The 24276-nt window shown below is 37.7% G+C and overlaps 1 protein-coding gene across 1 annotated transcript in view; it reads right to left on the bottom strand.

Moving 5' to 3' along the window:
- The window catches only part of LMBRD1 (LMBR1 domain containing 1), a 73276-nt gene that overhangs the window by 13889 nt on the left and 35111 nt on the right, over window positions 1-24276 (bottom strand). Inside the window, exons 9-14 of the mRNA XM_017739209.1 lie at window positions 16298-16423; window positions 13707-13859; window positions 7182-7246; window positions 6311-6413; window positions 5104-5208; window positions 3714-3863 (exon numbers count right to left, since the gene is read on the bottom strand). Of these exons, the coding sequence (XP_017594698.1) occupies window positions 3714-3863; window positions 5104-5208; window positions 6311-6413; window positions 7182-7246; window positions 13707-13859; window positions 16298-16423 (702 nt within the window). The remainder of the gene's footprint in view (window positions 1-3713; window positions 3864-5103; window positions 5209-6310; window positions 6414-7181; window positions 7247-13706; window positions 13860-16297; window positions 16424-24276) is intronic.

Genomic DNA, 24276 nt, shown 5'->3' with positions numbered 1-24276 from the left:
ATATTTTGGACACTTCAGAAAATAGCAAGCCTCTTACACCTACATAATTAGTTTCTACTTATGTTCAGGATCAAGAACTTGAAAATGTCTGTTTCCACACTTAGCCATAGTCACTCTGGGTCCTGCAATTTAGCTCCATTCCTCCAAATTATCTGTGTGATGACTGAAGAAAGAAAGTGATCACTGCTGTTCTGGTTCTCAACCAGGGAAAAGTATCGGTGTTGCTCACAGCAAATATTGGCTATTTAATTCCTGTCTGGGTCAATCAAGTCTTAAAGGTCCACTGGGTACAAATATCAGCAAGCAGTGGTCTTTCTTTCAGACAAAGGCAAACTAACCCTTGACCTTATTGAACAGAAATAGCAATTATATTTCAAGTATGGGCAAAGTCATGCTTTTGCTAGAAAGCTGAGAAGGTGGCCTAGATGTGGGCACAACTCTTTCTTTGTGAAAGCTTATGAAAAGCCTCATTGCTGATTAACAGATACTATAAATTGCCTCAAGAGGTGAAACCAAGCTATCCTTGGTGTCTGAAGAGCTATGGAAGTTGAAGAAATCCTTACAGAGGGGTTCGGTTGGTAAGGGCACTATGTCCAAAAGAAATTTTCAAAAGTTTCCTACAGACACCACAGCTGAAGACACTTTTGATGAATTGGGGTCACATGCTTTGAACACACTAGTGCTCAGAGTTAATAAAGCAAGTAGCCCAGGTCTAGTTAATGCTAATTGCCTCACAAAAGCTCCACTCTTCAGTTAAAAGGAAAAGTCACCAGCACTTCTAAATTAAAAGCTCTTGCCAAGAGGAACTGCTGCCTTTGGAGTCTGTTAAAGATTCAAACAGGAATCTAACCTGTCTCATGCATTAACATAGATTGTGACTACAATTTAGTTTAACACATTACTAGATTTGGAATTACTGCAGAGCAAAGGGGGAAGTACTCCTTTTACACACTCTGTGAGCCACCAGACTGTCATATACCTGTTTATCAGCCCACCCATCCACTAAGCTTTCTTGAAATAATGCTCATTTATTGCTCGGTTCTTACAGGGTGTTGGTTACCAGTGGATTTTACTTTAAGGGATGAAATCAACTGCAGTGTGAGAGCACAATGAAAACTTGGACTGCCAAAGCAAACTGGTGCATAGGGTTATCATCAGGAAGCTTGCCATGTCTAGTTCACTTGCCCTGCTCCTGGACACTTCTAAACCCATAATCACCAATTCATAACTCGTAAGAACCTCTTCATTGCTACATCCACAGAAAAATATCTTGCTTCACTTCCAGACTCCATCTCTCCTCATTTCGAAATATCAAAATTTAACATCCAGTTATCAAGGTAGTCAGACACAGAAAATGTTTCTAGTACATTCTGAAACACTCTGAGAGCATGTTGTCAGAAAATCTTGTACCTACATGGTATGCCAGAGAAGCCCAGATGTAGTTTACCAGCATACTCTTTATGCCTCATGTTATTTTAACAATAAAACCAGTTTCTACTCAAGTTAGATTATGCACTTTAAACACAGCTCTTTGAAATGAGACATAGCAAGCTGAATACCCGGGATAGCTATCTTGACCAGAACATTTTTTAATCCTTTAAACAAAGTTACAGCTCTACTCAACCATTCTCGCTAATCCTCCTTGCAGTGCTGACCAGGATTATATTTCAATAGCTGCAAGAATGACAGGAGCCTTCCTACTGCTGTGCTCTATTCTCTTGACCCTTTCTTGTTAGAAATTATGTATTTATCTTCAGATACTATTTGTCATAAACAGCTAACATGCAAGTGCTTGTTAAGTATCAATCCTTCTGCCTCCCTCAAGTTGCATACACTATTTTATTCATAAAGCAAAACAAACTGCTAGCTGCAGCCTTTATTATTTGTTTCTCTCTTCAAATCTTCCATGTTATCTACATGCTTTATTACAAAGGATCCCCTTCTCAGGTCAGCAAGGCTTAAAGTCTAGTTCAGTAGGACCCTTCATGGAATTGTTCTTCCCACTCTTACACCCACATTGGTTCTGCACTGTAACTACAGGCATACAATCATTCTACAACATAAAAAAACCAAACTGCCTTTTGCAGGGACTTGAGCTCATAACTAACTCAGATACAGCTATATGATGTTCTAGGCTACATAAGCAGTAAGCAATCATGCCAGGAGTTCTATGTAAACGCACCTAAATTGATTCATCTTAGTTTCATGCTGCTACTACCCTAATTCTGACAAGTTGAGCCAATTTATAGACACCTAAGCATGTTTATTTTGTGTTAGTTATATTTAGCATAATATATAATAAAATACATTACACTTCCTAAATACCAAATATTCAAATCCCCTACAGTGATTCCATTACTGTGCTTGGACTGGTATCAGGATGACCAATTGCCCACTACCAGACAATTTAGATGTAAAGACAGCAGTAAAGTTGTATTTATTGAAACCTCCACTTCCCTGCAGTGACAATCAATCCTACCACAGCAACGCAACTCATTTAAGTTGATCAAGTTCCTCTTCTCTAGAGCATTTAACACTACTCAAATTTCAATTTCTCCTTCCAATCCTTTTGCCCCAAGTATTCTATATCCACTGTTTAAACTGAAAGAATTGATAGTAATAAGTTACAAAATGTACTACATAATTGCAGTTGAAGGAAGTCAGCCGGTGTTTGGTTTGGGTTCTTTTTGTAAAGCAGGTGCATTCTCCTCCCAGAGGAACATCCTCCTAAAGAACTAACAGATATTCCAAAAGCTCCAAGCAGCATCCCATCGCTTCAATCTCATTTAAATCCCTTCTTTCAACCATTCCAGCTCAACTGTTTTGTCTTTGTGAAACTTAAACATCAAACAGCACACCAAGGGATCTAGACTTCACTGCGCCTGAATAAGCAACCAGTTCACGAGCTGGTTAGTTGTCTACATTTGCAAGATCAGATCTAACGATGTCTACCCTTGTAAGATACCAGACCTTAATAAACAGCTGTCCATGAAACCTCTCAAGATGCTTATGATATGTAACTTTGAACTTCCCAATAAATATGCAGGTTGCCACTCAAACTAAGATGAAATACAGTAATTTAATTCTTCAGGTACAGAAGATGAAAGACTTAAAAAAACCAAAACCTTGAAGTACACAAAAGTGCAATAACGAAAGCAGAGACTAAATTTTAACTGTTTAATTCTGTAGATTTTACAGCACAAGAACTGCACGGAGTTTCATGAAGTTGGACAGTCCAAAGTGCCTGAAGTGTGATTAATCAGCACGCACTTATCTCCACTCAGATTATTTCCTACTGTACCATGTTATCTTTGTCCTTCCTCATAAATATGCACATAAAAATGATCAACTGTGGAACAGTACTGATTTCATTCTGTACACAGCCTTACACATTAAAAATAATCCTCACTGTAGTCACTCAGCAACCTAAGCAGACCAGTACAAAATCTAGTGAAAGCTAACAACTGCCTAATCAGGAGTAAAACAAAACTCAGTTTCACACAGTCTTGAGATGATCTAGGAATTAAGTTGTGTAATATATAGTACAATCAGTTTCTGGCTTGTGTATTACCAAGAGACTTACTACTATTTAAAAAAACTGGCTACTGAAATCTCTTCAAAAACTGAAAATGTGCCTGAATTTAAAAGTTTCTGAAAACAGTACATTTGTGATGCAGAAAATAAAATTTAAACACAAAAAAATTACATCTCACCTGTACCATGTATTTCTGGCTTCCATACATTACATACTGTGGGGCAAGACTGTAAATCATGTAACTTGTATGAAGAACTATCAACAGAAGTATCATACAGAGAAATAAGAGTGCTTGAGGTCGAGTTTTTCCTCGTCTGATTTTATAAAGCTAAAATCAGAAAAACAAATATTAACACAATGAAATATCCCTTTTTCTCTGAAGGCATTTAAAAACCTCTTTAATTCAAGTAAGTTTTAATTCTACTGCCAGAAATAGGAGGTTGCTAAAATTATCCTTTGGCAACTTAATTCCAGTGATTCAAAGCAGGTTTTCAGGTGTATTTACCTAAATTTCAAAGCACAGCTATTTAACCAAATTAAGTGCTATTTGTATTAATGGCCCAAAGCACTTATACACTAGCATTTAGTAGCAAGATTTAAACTGCCTGTCACCTATAACAAACTGTGCATTGGTTTATCAAAGAACACTCTGTCCTTTGGTCAAAGTGGGGTGTCAGCTATCATTATAGCCCCAATCAGATCTAGAAACATAGGATGGAGTTATGAGGGAGCATTCCCAGGCTCTGAGGAAACTGGCACACCATATGGTGAGATCTTGTCCATTTAACACTGCAGGGAACAACATAATCCCTTCCTTGCTATCCTGTAGACACCGCTGTACTCTAATTCCCAGGAGCTCAACCTGACTACCATGTTAGGGTAAAGAAGCTGGCAGCTGAGGGGGAAATGACAGCACCAAAACCAACAACTAATCTCACAACTCATTGCAAAGACTGATAGTCGCTGTTCACAATTTTGGAGTGCCACCACATGAAAAGGTGACAATTTTAAAGGGGAAGTAGGCACATTACCAGGGAAATACTTAACCAAGTATCAGAGGCATGAATGTCATGCTATTGGATACAAAGCTGCTTGTCCAAATACAGCAATAAATTATTTGCATAATATTTAGATAGCCCTATCACCACTGCACTGTTTTCTCTCTTATGAAGCTAAATATGCTTTTCACACACATGACAATTCAAGAATCTCTGACTGCATGCCACGTTATAGATTTTGACCATAAAGTTGACCAATACATCAATCACATGGCTTTAACTTGGAGAAGTCAGAAGCCAAAGTGACACTGATTAAACACTTGAAGGAGTCAGCTGACTCTATTGCTCAAATTAAAATACCAGCTTTGGTCTGATAACTTGACAAAATGAAACACCTTCCAAAAGCAGTGCAAATTGTACAATAGGCTTTTAGCACTCATTAGGCATATAGACAATGCTACTGGCAACATTCCATATTTATGAAACAATACAAAAATATTAAATATATTCAAGAGCACATATTCATTAAATATCTGAGCATTAGAAACTAAACTCTTAAGTTATATTTACCCTTATCCAGAAGAACCATATACCCATATTTCGAATCCCTGCCATTGAAGTGAAGATAAAGTACATAACAATGGTTGTGATAAGAATATAATCAAGTGGAAAAACCTAAAACAAGAACATAAGCAGTTAAAAAGACAAGGCAAAAAAAAAGCTCTTCTCCCACTTAAAACTAAGTAAGTAGCTTCTACTTCTGTAGCTTATATCTGAGGTAGTCAGTCCTGTTTAAAAGTTTTACATAGCTGGCTCCAAACATAGCTAACCAGCTTGCTGCTAATAGAGCTCAGACAATTAGTTTGGGAAAGCACTAAGTATTTTTATTAATTTCAGACGTGCCTTAATTTTGAAGTGTTATACATTTTTAGACCAAGAAATACTTAATTTTAGATACACCCACAGAATGACAAGTCCACAGTGGCAACAATTATTTTAGGACTACATCTTTGTGACTATTTTTCTGATCATGTTTGCATACAAAACTTGATTTTTATATTTACATTAATAAAAGCTTGTGATAATACTGCTGCTGAACACTACTTTTCTCAGTAAACTACAAGCTTAGATGTTCAATAGTTTTAAAAGCCATGGGGAAGCAATGCATTGTGCTGACCCATTATACCAAGAATATAGGGGAACTCAACTGGGGGGGAATAAAGCACCAGCTTAATATTAAGGCTTTTGTTTATCTCAGTTTACTTATGACAAATTTGTACGTGGACTTGTTGCCTTCCAACTCTACTGAAGTTAACTGATGTTTGTTTTTATATTGGGTTTGCTTACAAGACCAATGCCTGACTATAACATAAATAACTGCCCAGTGTAGTATATTTCTCAATGTGCAATATATTAAAAAGTGAAAAATTGTATTTACTTCACTGGAAAGAGCTAAGCTATCCAGTACACCAACTAGAATGTATGTAGCACATGGGACAAAGTTGCTTTTAATCTGTGAATAGTGACTACAAGTGCTGTCCTCTGCTGCCACTTTATTCTCATCACATCAAAATCAGTTTCAAGCACCACCTTCCTTGCCCAAACTAGCTTCCATCCACCCAAGATTTTCACATCAGTAACTAAAAATTAGTAAGGAAGTTGCCTTGCTTTTACTGAACACACATTTAAACAATGTTGTTTTAATTAATTACTTCAGGAGTTTAACAGAAAATAGAAGAGCATCCTTATGTATGTATATCACCACTTCTTTACTTACTCTTTGAAGAACTGGTAACAGCATATTTAATGGATTGGTCAGATTAGTTCCCAGAATTATAAATCCTGAGTCGAAGCCAGCTGAATGCAGAGCTTTGTCCAAACTGCAGTAATTAGAAAAGCTGGATAAGTACTGTGGTTCTCCCAGAGCTTTGTCTTTAGTTCAATTTAGAAGGACAGCTCAAAAGAAAAAAAAAACCCAAACTGAACCAATCCCAGAGAGTGACAGCTCTCTAACAGCTTTACAGACACATGCTTTGCTTTACCACACTCACTGCACTTGTTCTGTGAAAGATATATTGATTTCTGCATCTCCTCACCATTTTTGCTTTTCCCTAGTTCGGGTAATGAAGCTTATTTTCCCAGTCTGAAAGATTAAAAATGCCAACATTTGAGACCTCTGGTTAGTGCCAATCCATGTTGAAATCCACCAGATTTGCAGTCAGCTATGTTGCTTTCGACACCATAAAACCATTCCAATGCAATACACATCAAAATGGATCAAACATGTCATTTACTGCAAGAATTTAAGCACACATTACCCAATCACAGAAGTACCTACATGCATTAAGATTCATTCAAGCCATCAGAATACTTCTGCAATCTGAATTAAACATCCTGAACATATATGTTTAATTTCTCAGATGAATCAGAAGTGTTTTCAGCCGGAAACATGTTTTTTCTTCAGTTTGTTTTGGCACATTTTCCTCCATTTGAATATATACTATCATAATAAGAAGTGCAGCTCTATTGACAGAAATGTAACATAGAAAAGAAGGGGGCTGACTCCTGAGGTAAACCACACCAATTTTTATGTTAGAGAAGAAACTAGGTAATTTAAATGGTCAGGGAAAATGCTGAAATGTACTTACTTTGACAAGAAGAGAGAGACAGTGAAGAGCAACGCCACAATGATGAAGAATACTCCCCACACAATCTACAAGTAAAAATTTGAAACAATTTAACTGAAAGTATTTGTAGTTGATGCAAGAACCAAAGACTTGCCTTGGTTCCAACAACAAACTAATGATCGTGGAACACTTCAGAGCTTAAATACACTTTAAACAGTATTTTTTATTTTTGGTAAATACTTGAGAGAAGTGGCCACAAAACTTTTGCTCTGTTAACATAGTCTGTCAAGTACATCACATGCTCTAGTGTAATACACAGATCTACCCCTACGTCAAAAGTGACATTAAGAAAAGAGATGACGTTACACTAAATGAACCTAACATTTAACAGAACGCACAACCTGTATTCACTATATTATGTGGAAAACCTTAACTATGTACATGCATTTAGGTTTAAACAAAGAAATTAGAGATTGGTGCCTTGACCATCACACCTGTGTGCTCATCTTCCAACAGGAGTAAACCTGTGCACAGCTGACAAGGAACACCTCACCCTTCCTGAGTAAAAGTTCCCTTCTGTAACACTATTCTGAAATGCACAAGGACCAAATCACTTGGGAGTGAAGAAAAACTCAACCAAGCCCAAATGCCAGGTCTTCATTAAAAGACAGGAATGTGTTTTTATTATGCCTACCAAATACAGCACTTGAGCCAAGAATTGATACTCCAAGCTGTCTCAACCAGAGCATGTCTGTTTTTCTTGGGTTAGCAGCTAGTTCAGGAAACAATTCTCCATCCTTCTGAGAGGTTTTCTCCCTCACAATCTTTTCTCTGGGTACTTTAGGGGACAACACACAGAAGTGAGCCTAGATAGCCAACCCATTCAGTTACAGTTCCAACAGTTTCACTGTATTTTCCTAGAAACCCTAGTCATGGAATACAATCAGATAAGCACGCTGAACTTTCAGAAACAACGTTTTAAGACTGCTAGACTTGAGACTTAAGAGTTATTTCAAAATTCTATATGCAGGAACACAATGCATGGCCTCCCACATGAATGAGGGAGTTTCACAGTTTATTTTATTAGCCTCAAAACTTGGCCCACAGTCATTATGAAAAGGTTAAGAACTTTATTACAGCTGCTCATTAAAGACACTCAGAGTTACAATGCTATTATTGTTCACTATAATCTGAAGATAAATGTCCATCTGCAAACTCAAACACAATATTAGAACATCACTTATAAAACAAATCAAATTATGTAGCTTTTATTAGACACAGATTTAGAGACCAATATCAAGGCAGGTATTAAGTTTTGCATTTCCACATAATTAAATGTACTAAGATTTTACCTGTCCACAGTAAACTCCCCATAGGTATTAGCTGTATGGGAAATAGATATTCAGAACCAATTGAGGCCAAGACTCTGAATCTTATATTACTTCACCACCTTCTGCCAGCTGTGGCCACTAGACAGGTATTTGTATCTCCTCTGGAATACGCCTGTCTTCTGAAGTGAGATCTAACATTTAGAAATATATCAGTGGTTGAATACCACTCCTTTCCCCATTCTACCTTGTACTCCAGTCCCATTAAACACAAGATTGAAAAGGCTATTATTAAAAAAACTTTAAAAGTCTTCATCCCATATGTCCACAGTATTATTAAGACTACTGAACCATAAATTATTTACAATTAATATCAATCTATGTTTACATGATTCCAAAGCATCAGCTGATTTAAGCCTTTCCCAGAAGGGATCCTTGTATTCTGTCACAGATTTTCCTCGTTCTTAACTGACAACAGATCAAACAACACCATATTTCTAGCCTACAAACCAACACACACACTAATAGTCAAACTTGCAACTTACACAGTCCATCTAAGGATTATCAAGTTGACACATTAAACGCATGCCTCCAGCTGAGTACCATTTTTGTATCTGCTTAAGGTAAAGGTTAAGTACTGCCTTGTCCTTGCCCACCACACAAAGCCTAAGACAGCTAAAAAACCACTACAGCAGGAACTATATACTCAGTTGCCTTTTACTTGTCACCCAGATCAAAAGACAAATACACAGTCTCATTGGGAAAACATGGTACTACTATTTACTAGCTTTAAACCAACTAGAGTATCTTTAAATATTCTAGATACATTTCACTATGAAAATTTACAAAATAATTTTGCTTTGCATCACAGCATAAATGACTTTGAGCTCTTGAGAACATGAGTACATGGTTCAACTTGAGAGTTCTAAACAGGACTATTTATTAACTGATGCTGAAAAGCTTTAATACTAGAACAGATGAAAACAAAAAGCCTGGGTCTCAGCCAAACACACAGAGGACTTTAATAAGGTCATTTTTATGAAAGGAATTTTTGAACTATATTAAGAGAACTCTAACTTCTAATGCAAGACAAACTTATTTCCTCCTTCCCAGTCCTTTTGAAAGCAGGACCTCAAAACAACCATACTTCAAGCTGTGTTACCTCCTCCCCTACAATCAGTTTAAACTGCTCCCCTGCCAGGCCATTTCCTGATACCCATCAGTACTCAACCATTTGCTATAAAGCAGGTTTCAGAGCTGCTGTCTTGCACTTACATCACCAATCACCTCCAAGTGTCTGCTTGGGTCTTCTAGTCTACAGTCTGTTGTACAAACTAATATGCATACTGCTAACTGACAACAGAAGAGTGAATCATGTTTTCATACAATACTCAAAGTATTCCAAAAATAATGATTTGAAGCAATACCTACTAATACAACTTACAATGAAACCTGGAATGAGTTCCTTGAGCATCTTAATAGAAAGCCTCCATTCAGGCAAGTAATGACACAGCTAAAGCAGAAGACAGTAACAACTGGCTTGCTTAAAGCTTTGTTTTACATTTGAAGGTGTGGGATTAGAAGACATGGCTGAGCAAAAAAAACCCCAAAAATATCAATATAGGTATTTCTCAAACATGGAAGCATGCTACTTCTAGATCAAATATGATTCAACTTGCTATTATCAGTTTAATAGATAAAAAAATTGAAAAATAATTTAGAATTATCAATCAATTAGTGTATTTTTACATTGCTACTGGACATGAATAAGTCACAAGCTAGTAAGTCTTTTCTGGCATTTTTCATGTTCTGCTTACATCATTTGTCCTGGCACCTCCCTGCAAGTTTCTAAACATTCCCTTAACCCCTGCATCACTCTTGTTTGAGTTATTCAGAGAGATCTTTGCCTCCTATCCCTGCTCCCAGATCAGTCAAGCTAAGCTATTTCATCTATGGATAATTCTGAAATTTTACTAAGATACCCATGGAATTTCAGACTTAAATTTACTCTAAACAGGCACAATCCACACACAGTTGGTACTTGTTCAAAAAGCCTCAAAAGTAACTTCCAAAAATTGTTAATATTCACCCTGTAGACAGACACCAAGTTCAGCAAAAGAGGTGCTGCTCCAGGGAATGGAGCAGACATTTCTATGCCAGCCTGTTAAGAGGACTGTGCTGGAGCAGATAACCACCCTTGGCCCATGGAGAATCCCACACCAGAACAAGTGGGTATTTTCTAAAGGAAGCTGCAGCCTATAGAGATCCCACATGTGGAACCAGGTGCTTCTGACAGGAACTTCAGCTCATGGAGTCCACTCTCACTGGAACAGAAATGAAGTGGGAAGAGGAAGCAACAGCAGAGTGGAGGACTGTTATGATGGAAACTCCCTATTCCCCTCTGTGCCACTCCAGTCAGAACAAAAGGAGTTGAGCCTTGGAAGGAAGAGTGGGGATCTCTGTTTATGCAGATCTCAAAACAGAGCACTTGATTTTGTTATATTACCTTAGGCATCCCCAGTTTGTTCAAAACTGCTGTGAAGTACACCATTAAAATACAGATGCAATACTCCCTATTTACCCCTGTTGAGCAGACTTCCATGTTTCATATTGTATAGTCCTGTTCACATATTGAACAAACATAGCTATGTGCTCTGGAGTTTGTTTTCCCTAAAAATTTTTTTTAAAACCCCATATATTGTATCACATTTCTCTTGTTGCTGAGAGTATCAGACAAAAGTTTAAGAAACCATAAAATGGAGAAGCAGGAAATGTTACATTTTGTAGAAAGAAATTAGACTAATTCAACATTATTCAACCCCATGTTGGCCAATACTCAATTCACTGGGATCTTGAGATGTGTAGCTTTTGACTGAATTGAAAAACTAACAGGTTCATCTTTGAGTTTGAGTTAGCTTTGAGTAAAAGAATCATCAAATAAAACTTACTACGTAAAGAAAAAAGTTTTGTCTTTGTTTAACAAGAAATCACATGCTAATAGATACTTAGCAATAATTAAACAATTGAAGCAAGAACACTTGAGGACACTATACAAAGACAATATGATTACAGGAGTCTGAATGTAGGCAGTAAGTGTTGTAACTGCTGGACTCTGCCTAGCAGGCTGCTGCTCCCTGAGAGCTCAGTGAGGGTTTCCTAGGGCCGTGTGATCAGTCACATCCCGGAGTCCATTTTGGGCAGCCCCTCGATCTGGCTCCAGCAGCCAGCAGCGTTACAATGCAGTGGTGGTAAAGAAGGTAGAGAAGGGTCTCCCATGACGGTTTGACATGGCTTTAATATCACATCTTGTCCCCACGATGTTCAGAGGTAGAGAGACAGCGTGCTCTGAGCATGTGATGGTTTTGTCAGGGGCCATGGGGCGGTCCCTGGGCGAGGTTGGGGTACAGAACAAATAGGAAGAAACCGAGGGAGTGGCCAAGGCCAGGGAGGGAAAAAGGGGAACATGTGAAATACAAAAAGCAGTGGATTAACAGATCCCCACAACTAAGCTAACATTGTAAAAGACCTTGAAGATTAAGTACAATTCCTGAATATGTTACTCTGTTTTGTTAGTCCCAGTAAGAGCCTGCAACTCCCATAAATTGACCATCCCAAATACAAAGCAGAAAAAGGATTCTCTAATACTCGTTTCAGAAGAAATGGAATTTCTCCTGAAGTCTGAGAAGCAGCCACATATTTGAACAGTAATATCCAAATTGAAGGCACTGAAGGTGAAAATGTAAAACAGTAAGCAAAGCTCCAAGATACTTCCTACACTTCTACATTGAACAGAAGTACTATACATGGATATTGAACAGATTTTCACCTTTTGTTAAAGCCCAATTGAACAATTGAAAAGTTATGTATTTGCAAAGACATCCCAAGTGCTCTTAAAGCAACAGTAAAGCAGTTCTGCAAGAGTTAAGATGTAATTAAGTGATACACATTACCACCTGCACAGGACAGCTCTAGTCAAAGTAAACAAGTTCTTCATAGCACAACCATAGTCTAAGTGAAAATCTTTCAGGAAAAATTATACACCTGCAACTCTGCTTTAGTCTGTGATTCATGAGTCAACAAGTCACAGTGACTGTCACAGCTACTGAGAGAATACAAAGCTTTCAAACCACAAAAACAAGGAGACACTGGAATACCATCCTGACTGTAGGTGATAAACTGTAAGTAACCAATGATATTGTACGCTTTCCTGTGAGGACACAATGAACTGTTAAAGTCCCAGAGACAAAATATATGGCCAATATATTTCTCAAATTTGAGATTTATGTGAAGAGTTACAGAAAATACACAATTGTATTAAGTATTTTTTAAATCACAAGGAAGCCTCCAAACTGTTAACATGAATAGTTTGGGATATTTGTCCTTTCAATGGAAAAGCTAAGTTTATATTTGTAATGTATCATAGCAAGATAACTCCCCTAAGAATTCCACACAAAGCTTTTGTTCAGATGCAATTTTAGCCCACAGCCTTCAGCACTCAGCATTAATAGCAGCAATAACACAAGAAATTGTTTACAACCCACGCCCTTCTCCCCAGCTTTCCCAAAAGCAGCCTACTGTAATGCTGAAATTTCTTCAAACATCTAGTTGGTAAGAAATACTTTATATGGCAATACTGTTCATAAAAGTACTAGTTTTCACAACCAGGTATCTACTGAAAATCAAAGTCCTAAGATCAAAGAGACCAAGATAAAAGCTTTGCCCCAGTAACCATCTCCCTTGCATTGGTTAGGTATCATGACATTAAGTTCTATTCAGCTAGCTTACTATTTATCAAGTAGTTCCTTGGCAAGATGCTTGTTCCAAATGCATATATTATCAAAGTATCTCTCACTTCTGCTGGATACATGTAATTTAGATTAACCTAAGCTAACTGACAGCTATAGGATTCTTCCTTCTCTTCTCATTTTCATATGCTTGATAAAAAAAGTAAGATATTCAGATTTTCTATGGCAGTAGCACGAAAGTAGATCAGCTAGGATTTGTTCATTTTTAATCTTAATCAGAGTTGAGGCAAAGTAAAAGGTTTTCCAACAGCTCAGAGTTCACTATAGGGCTATAATTGTGTAGTACTGGAGTAAATTTAAAAAAAGCAGTTGATATTCAGGGTGGTAATTGATAAACTTGACCTGTGATTTATGTGGGGAAAAAGGAATTTGGAAGTTATTTCAATTTAAGTATTAAAAGTGAGAAGTTTTACCTTTAGAGGTCGAATAGCTTCACAGAACTTTGTCCACCAGCTTTTCTCAATAGACTCCAGATGCCTCTCTCTCCTTCGAAGTGTCCTTAATCTCTCTTCTAGTTGTTGTAAAGTCCGTCTATCCCTTGATGACAGAGGACGACCATCTCTGCACTGGTTACAAAAAGAATGCAAAAGATCAAGGGTCACCAAATCAAGAAAACAGATTGACAGCTACTTAAATTATCTACAGCAACTCTAAAGAATTTGTAGTACATAATTCATGCATGTCTAATTTTTATGAATATCAAGAGGATGAAGTACAGAAGTCACAAGCTGCAACAAGAGGAATTCCTATGAGGTGGCAGAAACCACTTTTCACAAAGAAAATGTTCAAAAATTTTAACAGGATGGATAGTCTCCATGGCTAAAAACGCTTTAAAAGCACAGCCATGATCTGAATAATCTGATCTAATCCGAAAGTGGTCCACATCTTGTATGGAGGGTTCAACACTGTGGTTCTCAGATCACTTACCATCAAATTCCATAAGCCCATATATCCAACTTGGCACTTCGTATTTTCTTTCCAGCATCCCACTAGATACTCAGCTATGTTTCTCGAGCAAGAAACACAGGTCAAATAAGAAGTAGCATCACCCCAAGAATTAGTTGAATGTACCAGATGGATTGTTTGATTATTATGTTTAAGAATGGATTTTAATTTTGAGCCTTTAAACACTGAGCAGGAACCACCACACTCTGCTGTAAAGTGAGCAGCACATCCTTACATCTGTTATTTGCAATAAGCAAAAGCAACAAAATCAGCATTCAGTAGCTGAACCAAAATTGTTTCTAACATTGATGCTAATGTATTACAAACTCATACTTTGATAAAAAAAAGATTATTTTATTGTAGGAAATGCACCAAAACTATATTTTAAAGTTTTGAAATTCCTTATTAATTTTCTCTTATTTTAAAAGATCCTTCCTGCAAATAATGTAACACTTTATACCAGTGAAGTTAAAAAAAAATTAAATAAATTTGTCAAAAAGACTAAGACCACATTATAGGCATAGAGAACACTTAAACTGGAGATCACAATGCACTTTTAATAGGAACACATGTACCATACCCTGTATAGCACCTCTGTGACTTAAGTACCTTTTTGACAAAAGTTCAAGCTCCCAATCTGCAATTTCCAAGCTTTGATTATTTAAGACTAATGAAATAAACCTACCAGATGTACTAATAGTGCAAGAACATACTACATATTGAATCTCAGTAGCATACCTTAATACTTCTAGCTTTTACTGTATAGTACTGTCAGTAACACTCACTTTCTTCACAACTTAATGCACATACAACTGAAGAACTAAGATTTGCATTACAAAATGAGGCAGAATCCTGACTGTAATCCATAAACCAAGAAAAATTAGTTTACACTAAAGGTCATTAGAATATAGACATAAATTAAGAACTTTCTACTTTTTCACTCTATTGTTTAGCCAGACTGAACAACAAGACCAGTTGCATGCAAATTCACATAATCCAACCAGGTCCTCTGTAGTAAGTAATGATCCATTTGTCTCAGATTTCTCATTTTTCTCATACTGACTTCAATAAGGGATGCCTTTGTTGTAGTACTACGTGCAAAACCAAAACATGATAATTTAAACAGACTACTTTCTAGATTTCTTTATTCAACTAAATATCTAGAACACTGAAGGTGCCCACACTGTGTAGATGTAAGCCAAATATCAAGGGAAGACTGTTGGAACTGCTTCAGCATCTGAGGTCTACTACCACAGAGCACACAACAGCACAGATGGACTGCCAAGATGGAAGTAAGGCACCTCGATGTCACTTTTCCCAATCAACACTGTGAAAACACTGGTCAAACCACTGTCTGAAATGGGTTGTAAGAAGAGGTGGGAGATTTTCCCCTATCATCTTGTATGTAAAGATAACTCACTCTCCTTTGGCTTGCACTCAGAGGCTGTTAAAAGTGTCTTGCTTACACCAGGAACAGCGTTTCCATTAGCTGCAAAGCCATCATGTGTTAACAAACGGTGTTAGCATCTGAGGGATATTTAGGACTCAACAGTTTTCCATATGTATGCTTTTCATAAAGAAATTTTTTATAACAGCAAGGTGCATTAACTGGGAAGCAAGAATATCTGGAGCTGTTATTTATTCATAAAGATAATTAATAGTTTGATGAATCTAAATCACAACAGCTCTATGCGGCAAGTATCCAGTGTTAACTACACTGCATTGAGTAAGTCAACAAACTGGATGCCATTTCTGGTAGCAGACTAAGTGAGGTTAATATCTACAAAGCATCTCTTCCATCCAAGCTGGCCTCAAGAAGTTTGAGTTTAATTTGTAAACACTTATTAGCCAGACAGAAACAACTATTGCTGCAGGACTAACAAAGAATGTAACAGCTACCATACAAGTGACCATGTGTTTCAGAATAACTCAAATAATTGCAAGCTATTCATTTCTGACTTACTATTCTTTCTGAAACAAAGACTCTACAGCATGACTATAAACTAGTAAGCAAGGAAAAAACAAATCCTTATGAAAGTGAGAACAGTGAAAACCTTACCTTTGATTTAATCCTCAATAAATGTTGCTCCACCTCTTCAATATCTTCAGTGTTCTCTAAACGTTCATAAGATGCACTGGTAGTTCCCTTAATCAAGTTTAGAGGCAAAGCTGACATACCATAAGCCTAAAATAAAAAGGAAACATACATACTCAAATTTTCTGCCATATATTTTCATCTGATAAGGCTGCTCTATGTTATATCTATCAGGTATCACTACTGGTTTTACTGGCTTTTTCACCCCATCTGCATACTCTTACTAAGGCAACCAATTCCCTTCCCCTTTTCAACAAAGCATAACAAATATGCTTTGCGAATTCCAGCAATCCTCATCATGCCAGAGGTACTTAAGTGTCTCATCATTCCTCAGACACGTGTTAAGACCTCATATAAGCATAGTACACTGATGATTTATCAAACCAGTCCTTGTTTTTTGTAAATCACATAGCTTCCAAAAAGCTTAACTCTCCCACTTTAGATCAAAATCAACATTTTGTGCAATACAGAAATTTCTAGAAATTGAACATTAATAGTTTTAGAGGCAAAGTATACACAGTTTCTTTGCAGACAGTAGTCTTCAAGTTGCTTTTGAAATAAAATTGGGTTGAAAGTACCCAATTTACTAAAACCAAAATTCTGTAATAAAAAGGCAGCAAAAGTTACATGAACACCTGAACTCAGTTACATTCCAAGACTGCTTAGATACCCATTCACATTCATAAGTTCTGTTGGAATTTATTCCACATTATAAATTCTGTATCATTCAAAGTGTTTTGCCAGCTTCTACATCAACAATACACATGGATTTTTCCAACACAAGGTCTATAAGCTTTCCATTAACATAAAAAGAAACATATTTGGGACAAGGTAAACAACAAGAAAATGGCACTATTTCCTCTCTGTTACTCTATGATTCTTATGGATCAAGGCCAGGATCAGAAGTTTCTCCAAGCAGTTTAGAGACATTAGCCATAAGCTTGTATTTTGTTTATTGTAGATGATATGCTGTTCTTGGTGTAGAGCTCAGTAGGAAGGTTCTTTTCTATCTCAGCAATTAACATACACAATTTTACTAGAGTCTTTGATATCTGAACACTTGATAACTTCAGAGAATTGTTTACATTGAAAAAGACCTCTAAGACTACCCAGTTTTACCAGTAACCTAACACTGCAAAGTCTGCCACTAAACCATGTCCTCAAGTACCATGTCTACAAGACTTTTAAATACTTGCAGGAAGTTTGAAGAGCAGTTTTCTACATTTTCACAGAAATACCACTCCCTCCTTCAAGCACAGCTTTACATTTCCTCCTGAGAATAGATTTAACACAAATGCTAGTGCATTAGAAATGTCACCATACATGCTGCTGTCATACTGTGAGTTTTCTGTACGCAAGACACAATTTGACCTGCTTAGAAACCTACTTCAACATACTAAATTCTCATGCACTCAACCCAGAGCAAGACACTGTCCATTTTTTGATTGTATTTTTGAATATGTCAGAACTTAGGCTGGACTTGACAACTTTCCATAAATGTGTGTCAGCTCTCCCTTTACACTATCTCCTTTGAGAATATTAAGCTCTTTGCCACCTACACAAGGCTGCAGATATTGTCTACCTGAACTTCAGCATAGCCTTCAACATCATATCCCATAGCATTCTCTCAGAAAAGCTGGCAGCCCACAGCTTGGACAGGCGCACTCTTTGCTGGATTAAGAACTGGTGGGATGGCCAGGCCCAGAGAGTGGTGTTCAGTGGTGCTGCATCCAGTTGGCAATCAGTCACCAGAGGTGGCCCCCAGGGATTAGTGTTGGGCCCAGTCCTGTTTAATGTCTTTATTGATGATCTGGGTGAGGGGACTGAGCCTACCATTAGCAAATTTGCACATGACACCAAGTTGGGAGAGTGTTCATCTGCTGGAGGGTAGGAGGACTCTGCAGAGGGACCTGGACAGGCTGGATGGATGGGCCCAATCCAATGACATGAAGTTCAACAAGACCAAGTGTCAGGTCCTGCACTTTGGCCACAACAACCCCCTGCAGCACTACAGGCTGGGGACAGAGTGGCTGGACAGTGGCCAGGCAGAAAGGGACCTGGGGGTGCTGATGGACAGCCAGCTGAACATGAGCCAGCGTGTGCCCAGGTGGCCAAGAAGGCCAAGGGCTCCTGGCCTGTATCAGCAATAGTGTGGCCAGCAGGACCAGGGCAGTGATTCTTCCCAGCTCTGGTGAGGCTGTACCTTGAGTGCTGCATCCAGTTCTGGGCCCCCAATCTAGGAAGGATGTTGAGATGCTGGAGCAAGTCCAGAAAAGGGCAACAGAGCTGGTGAAGGGTCTGGAACACAAGTCCTGGGAGGAGCAGCTGAGGGAGCTGGGGTTGTTCAGCCTGGAGAAGAGACCTTATCCCTCTGTATAACTGCCTGAAAGGAGGCTGTATCCAGGTGGGGACTGGTCTCTTCTCCCAGGCAACCAGCAACTGGACAAGAGGCAACAATCATAAGCTGAGCCACAGGAGGTTTAGATTGGACATAAGGAGGAAGTTCTTCACAAAAAGGGTGACTGGGCGTTGGAATAGGCTGCCCCGGGAGGTGGTAGAATGACTGTCCCTGGAGGTGTTTAAGGAAAGACTGGATGTGGCACTTAGTGCCATGGTCTAGTTGACAAGGTGGTGTTAGGTCATAGGTTGGACTTGATCTCAAAGGTCTTTTCCAACCTAGCCCATTCTGTGATTCTGTAAAAAGCACTCTCCCACAATTCTCTTCTCTAGGCCAAGCAAAAAATTCCTTCAGCTTTTATTTATGGGTTACTCTCTGCAACTTTGTAATCATGTCCACAAGCCTTCACTGGAGCCTCTACAGTTTTCCAGTCTCAAACTAGGGGACCAAAACCAGACACAGAATTCCCAGGTGTGGCTTTGGAAGTGCCAAGTACAATGAAAATGTCTATGCTCCTGCTGAGGCAAGCCCTGGACACTGTTTGCATTTCTGCTGCAAGGCACACTGCTGAAGCATGCTCAGCTTGCTGCCCACTAGGACTTCCAGGTCTTTTTCAGCAGAACAATCTCCCAGCTGATCAGACCAAACCATGAACTGTTGCTTGGAATTAATCCATTGTAAGAAACTACCTTAACATCTGCTAAACCTGACATCATTCTTGTTGGCCCAATCTTCCCATTAGTCAATGTCTGTATGGCAGCTCTTTGTTCTATCTACTTCTTCCAGTTTGCCATATTTCTCAAACCATATAATTATTCAACCCCATCACCCACATAATTTATGAGGACTAAATAATATTGGGCCTATACTGACCCCAAAGAGCTCACTCAGGTCAGCTAGTAGCATAACTCCAGAATTTAGGGGACATATGAACACCATCCAACATCATGAACTAGAATGCAGTTTGCAATTTATCTAATGTCCCTCTCTGTAACCCAGAACATTTCCAGCCAGTGCCAGTATGTAGAAACACATGTAAGAGATTGCTATGACAATGTGCCTAAACAATTTTACAAACCTAAGTTTAGAAGTAATTAGATTTCAACATCTGAGGTTTCCACCTGTTCTTCAAACAGCTAACATATCAATTAACATATCAAGTATTCACTCTGTGAAATAGTTAAGAAATAAAATTCAGGACTTTAAAACTTAGTCTAAGTTTCTACAAAGAAAAATACAACTCCTTGAAGTGATATATTGTTTTGCTGTTTTTGAAAATGTGAACTATATACTTGAACATCAAGCTTGCTCCAGTGATAAAGGCTAAGTTCCTTCCCTGAACACAGAAGATGCTAACAGTAAGATGAAGTAAGCCTCCCACCATCCATGTGGGAAAAGGACACATTGGTCCTTCAAGATAACAATATACAGAATGAAGGACAGAAAGATGAGTCATCTCATGTGATGTGTCACAGGTCTGAACAGAAGCTGTATTAGCTCATTTTCAGGGCTGCATTTACCTTCAGGCTGATAAAGAAGTTCAAGACTGTCCTGGAAAAAGTTTTAATCCCCTGGATTAGTACAAGTGTTACATTATTCAAGGACTATTATTCTAGGCATCTGCAACTTAACAAGCAAACAATATATTGAGGATAGCAAAGTAAAACAAACCAAAGATGTACACTAAAGCCAACAGAGGGCTTAGTCCTGAAACAAATTGTGGGTTCAAAGTTTAGAATATGAATAAAAAACGTATCAAAAGAGCCTTTAAACCAGTTAACACAAGTTAATTTATGTACATTAATTTATATAAAACAAGTTATTAATTCTTGACATATTTATACCACTGAAACAACAGTTTCCAGGACTTATTTTTAGACATTTTTTTTGTCTAGGAGTGTTAAGTCAAATAAGAGACACTGCATCTAAGAGTAAAACCAGACATCCAAATGTAATAGTCAATTAGAGTATATATGCAGTTATGTCACATAGGTTCTTCAAAATGAACTGAGTCTAGTACTAAACACTAACTGTTTAGTACTAAACAATGTTAACCTCATAAGATGTGTTGCAAGGATAGGTCTCTAGGGCCTCAGGCTCTATCTGCTCTTTGCTGTTACTTGGATGCCTGATCAGCTTCAATGAAACCTCATTTTGCAGTAGGAAAAAAAAAAAATCTAAATTTATAGTTAAACCAACTTATTTTAGAGAAGACTCCCCTCTCTTGAATCACCACAAGTGCTCCACACAAGAGATCACAACTATCATTTACCTTAAGGGCTGGAAAGTCAAATCCTAAGAGCTCCCTATCTATTAAATACAAGTTAGAAGCATCATCCATAAGCAGCTGTCTTCTCATTTGAGTTTCTGCCCACAAGCATCTCTGGATGGATGAAGTTCATACTTACATACTTTTTGAAGTATAAGGCCGCCTACTCTAAACGATAAGGGAAAAAAAACACAGAACAACTTATTGCAATAGAAAACCCAGCTTCCCAACCCTATTAGAATAGTCTAAACAAAGCTTTTGAAACTCCTGTCTTATTTGTTACTCACGGAAGTGGTAGTTCAGTCTGAGACAGTAATTTGAAAATAAATCCATCTAAAGCAGGACCCTGTAACTCCCATGAATGCAACAAATAGTTCAGTACCTTCATGCAGTATCAGCTAGCACTGAGGAGCAGTGAGAAGCATGCTTTACCTGTTCTCTCAGCATGCCACTGAGCCCAAATAAACTCCATGCTCCAGACAGAGCATTAAATACCTTATGAGAATTTACATGAGCATTGTGTCTAATTTGCTTAATCTCCACTTCTCCCAGGTCCCTTTCCTTCTCATCCTGCAGCAGATTCAGCTGCTCTCATGTCATTCACAGTTCAGGTTTAGAAGGAAGAGCTGCTGTTCTGATTCTTAGTCTCTTGCAGACTCAGCATGTTACAACACTTGAGACTCGCCAAACTCAACCCATGGCCAGATAAGGGAAGTATTTTGTATTAATTGCCTCCTATGCTAATAATAGTCACTCAGAAACAAAAAGCAGAACATAAGTGAAGTTGCAACAAGTTGTAAAATCATGTTTTACTGAAGTTGTTTCATCAAGCAACTGCTTCAGGGATAAATCCTTGACTATTGAAAAGATCCAGGAAGGTTTTTTGCTGAAAACCATAACTTCTAGTGTAAGTTTTCTAAATTGCACAAGCTATGAAGAGTTTCACTTACAAGGAAGTATTAAGGTGGGAAGACCTAAACATCAACCATATCAGCCATAAGCACATAGATCAGTTAAGAGGAAGACAACAAAATCACACTACAATTAATATAGTCAATTACTTTAAAATAGAGTTAAATGAGTTAAAGCTAATTTTGAACACCTACTGCAAAAAGCTTGAAGCCATCAGGCACTATACTTTAAGTGGAAGTTGATTATGTTTCATTTTCTATATCTGCTATGTTCAGCTAAAAAAATATGGTCAAATGAGTAACTTTGTGACCCGAACAGGATCATCTCTCCTTGCTAGAGATCAAACAGAACAAGCAAATTTTTTCTCATCAGCTTGGTGCACAACCAGAACTATAAATGAACATAGCTTAAAAACTTTTTCTGGTTAAAGGTATTTAAGAAATAAACCTGTGATTTCAATAAATTATCAAAAAAGTACTTGTGTAGCATACCAGAATGACTTCCTATTCCATTTATAATTAGAGGTCTATATATAATGCAAGTGGCTTTAAAATGGTTACCACTGAGGTTTTTAAAAGGTTTACATGTAATCTTGGGCAAGAAGTGTAGCAATTAATATTGACAAACATTTCTTGCACAGCAGTGCCCTCTAGTGAAGTCACATTAAAAAGCCAAATTAAAAAAAGAATTTTTAAAAACACTGTATAAAAGGCATCAGAAATGCTCTCAGCTTTAAAGATAGAAATATTCAAATTCCTATTTTATTACAATAGCTTGTTTCAATACTTCACCTCAAAGTGTGACCATGAAAGACAAAATGTTCAATTCTACCAACCAGACTGACACAAATTCATCTATTCAAATTAAAAACAGCTGATCTATTTTAATATATGCAGTATTTAAGAAACACAGTCAAGCATGAGCTCATTTGCTTCAATACAAATGTCCCAGGTAAAAAAAACCCCTCAATTTAAATAATTATTTTGGTCTAGAAGAATACTTTTATATAGTAGTAACCTAATTAGCTTTTTATTTGAATTACGCCAACCATGAGGGAAGTCACAGGATACCTTTTACCTTTCACAGCAATTGACACAATTCAGTTGCTTACATTGAACAGTTTCATATGAATACAAGGCACTCTTGCCAGCATTGCTTCTGACTGACCGCATCAGTCAGTCCAATTAAATAGCCTCAAGAGAGGCACACCTTCAGGTGTCACACCAGCACAGGTGACACTGAGTCCGTGCAAAAGGAACTGGGACTACACCTTGACTGAAACTGTACCTTCTCTGTGCAGCATGGCTGCACAGCTCTCCTGCAAAGTAATCTGACTCTACAAGGACTCATCATCTGCTTTCTTACATTGAAGTCATGTCTCCATCTCCGACTACCATTCAAAAGTAACAATTGGAATTCAAGAATCTTATTTCCAGAACATCATTAAGCATGGCAAATAGTGACAGGAGTTTATATATCCTCCCTTAAATTATGAGGGGTAAAGGAGAAAGCCTACTAAATGCATCTGAAGACTGCAAACTCACTCATGGACAGTGGGGTACTTGCTTCCTCTAAAAATCTCACACCATACAGCTTCAAAAATAATTCAAAATGTTATCTGATAAAAATTTCAGTTTTTCATGGGAAGTTTTAGCATCCAATTTTCAGTTGCTACAAGAGCACGTAACTTTTTGGATAACATTGTTATAAAAAACATGTGAAAGCATGAAACAGATTGACCAAACAGAATAGGTAGGTTCACTATGGTAATTCCTGCACGATCTGCTGTACACAACATGAATCTTGCATTGAGCACTTGTTTCTCAATTTCTTTACTATTCGTCCTTATACTATCCTGCTATACATTCACCTTCATTTCTCAGAATGTTCTCTCTACCATACAGACTCATTATTTGTCAATGTTCAAGTGGTCAAAAAAAATGCTGTCAAGGTTTCTAAGATATAGAAACCAAACAAAACAGCCTCTATACTACAGCTGTTCTACTATGCCCTGTGAACTTGTGCTTGCTGGACAAAACATCTGTGAAAGAGTTAACTCTACTTCAGTTACAATACTGACCATAATTGTTTTGCCTAGCTGCCACCTTCTGTACTGTTCCATTAGGCTTAGAAAAGCATTAACAACTAAAAGATTAATCTACTTTCCAATTCTTAAAGTACAAAACTATAATTTATCCACCAGTTTAATATCTACAGTTCTCCAACAGTGTAGTTGGAATCAGGCTGTTAAACCAGTCACCAGATTAGTTTGTTATTTTGGTAATTTATCACTTCATAGAGAAGTGAACATAATGAAATAGTTACATTTCTATTTCAGAATTGGCACCGAAGTGATTAAATAGT

This window comes from Corvus brachyrhynchos, unplaced genomic scaffold (genome assembly GCF_000691975.1).
Source record: "Corvus brachyrhynchos isolate BGI_N302 unplaced genomic scaffold, ASM69197v1 scaffold136, whole genome shotgun sequence".
In the NCBI taxonomy this organism is placed as follows: Eukaryota; Metazoa; Chordata; class Aves; order Passeriformes; family Corvidae; genus Corvus; species Corvus brachyrhynchos.
Note: the sequence above shows the minus strand (reverse complement) of the source record. Positions and strands in the feature narration are given on the sequence as shown.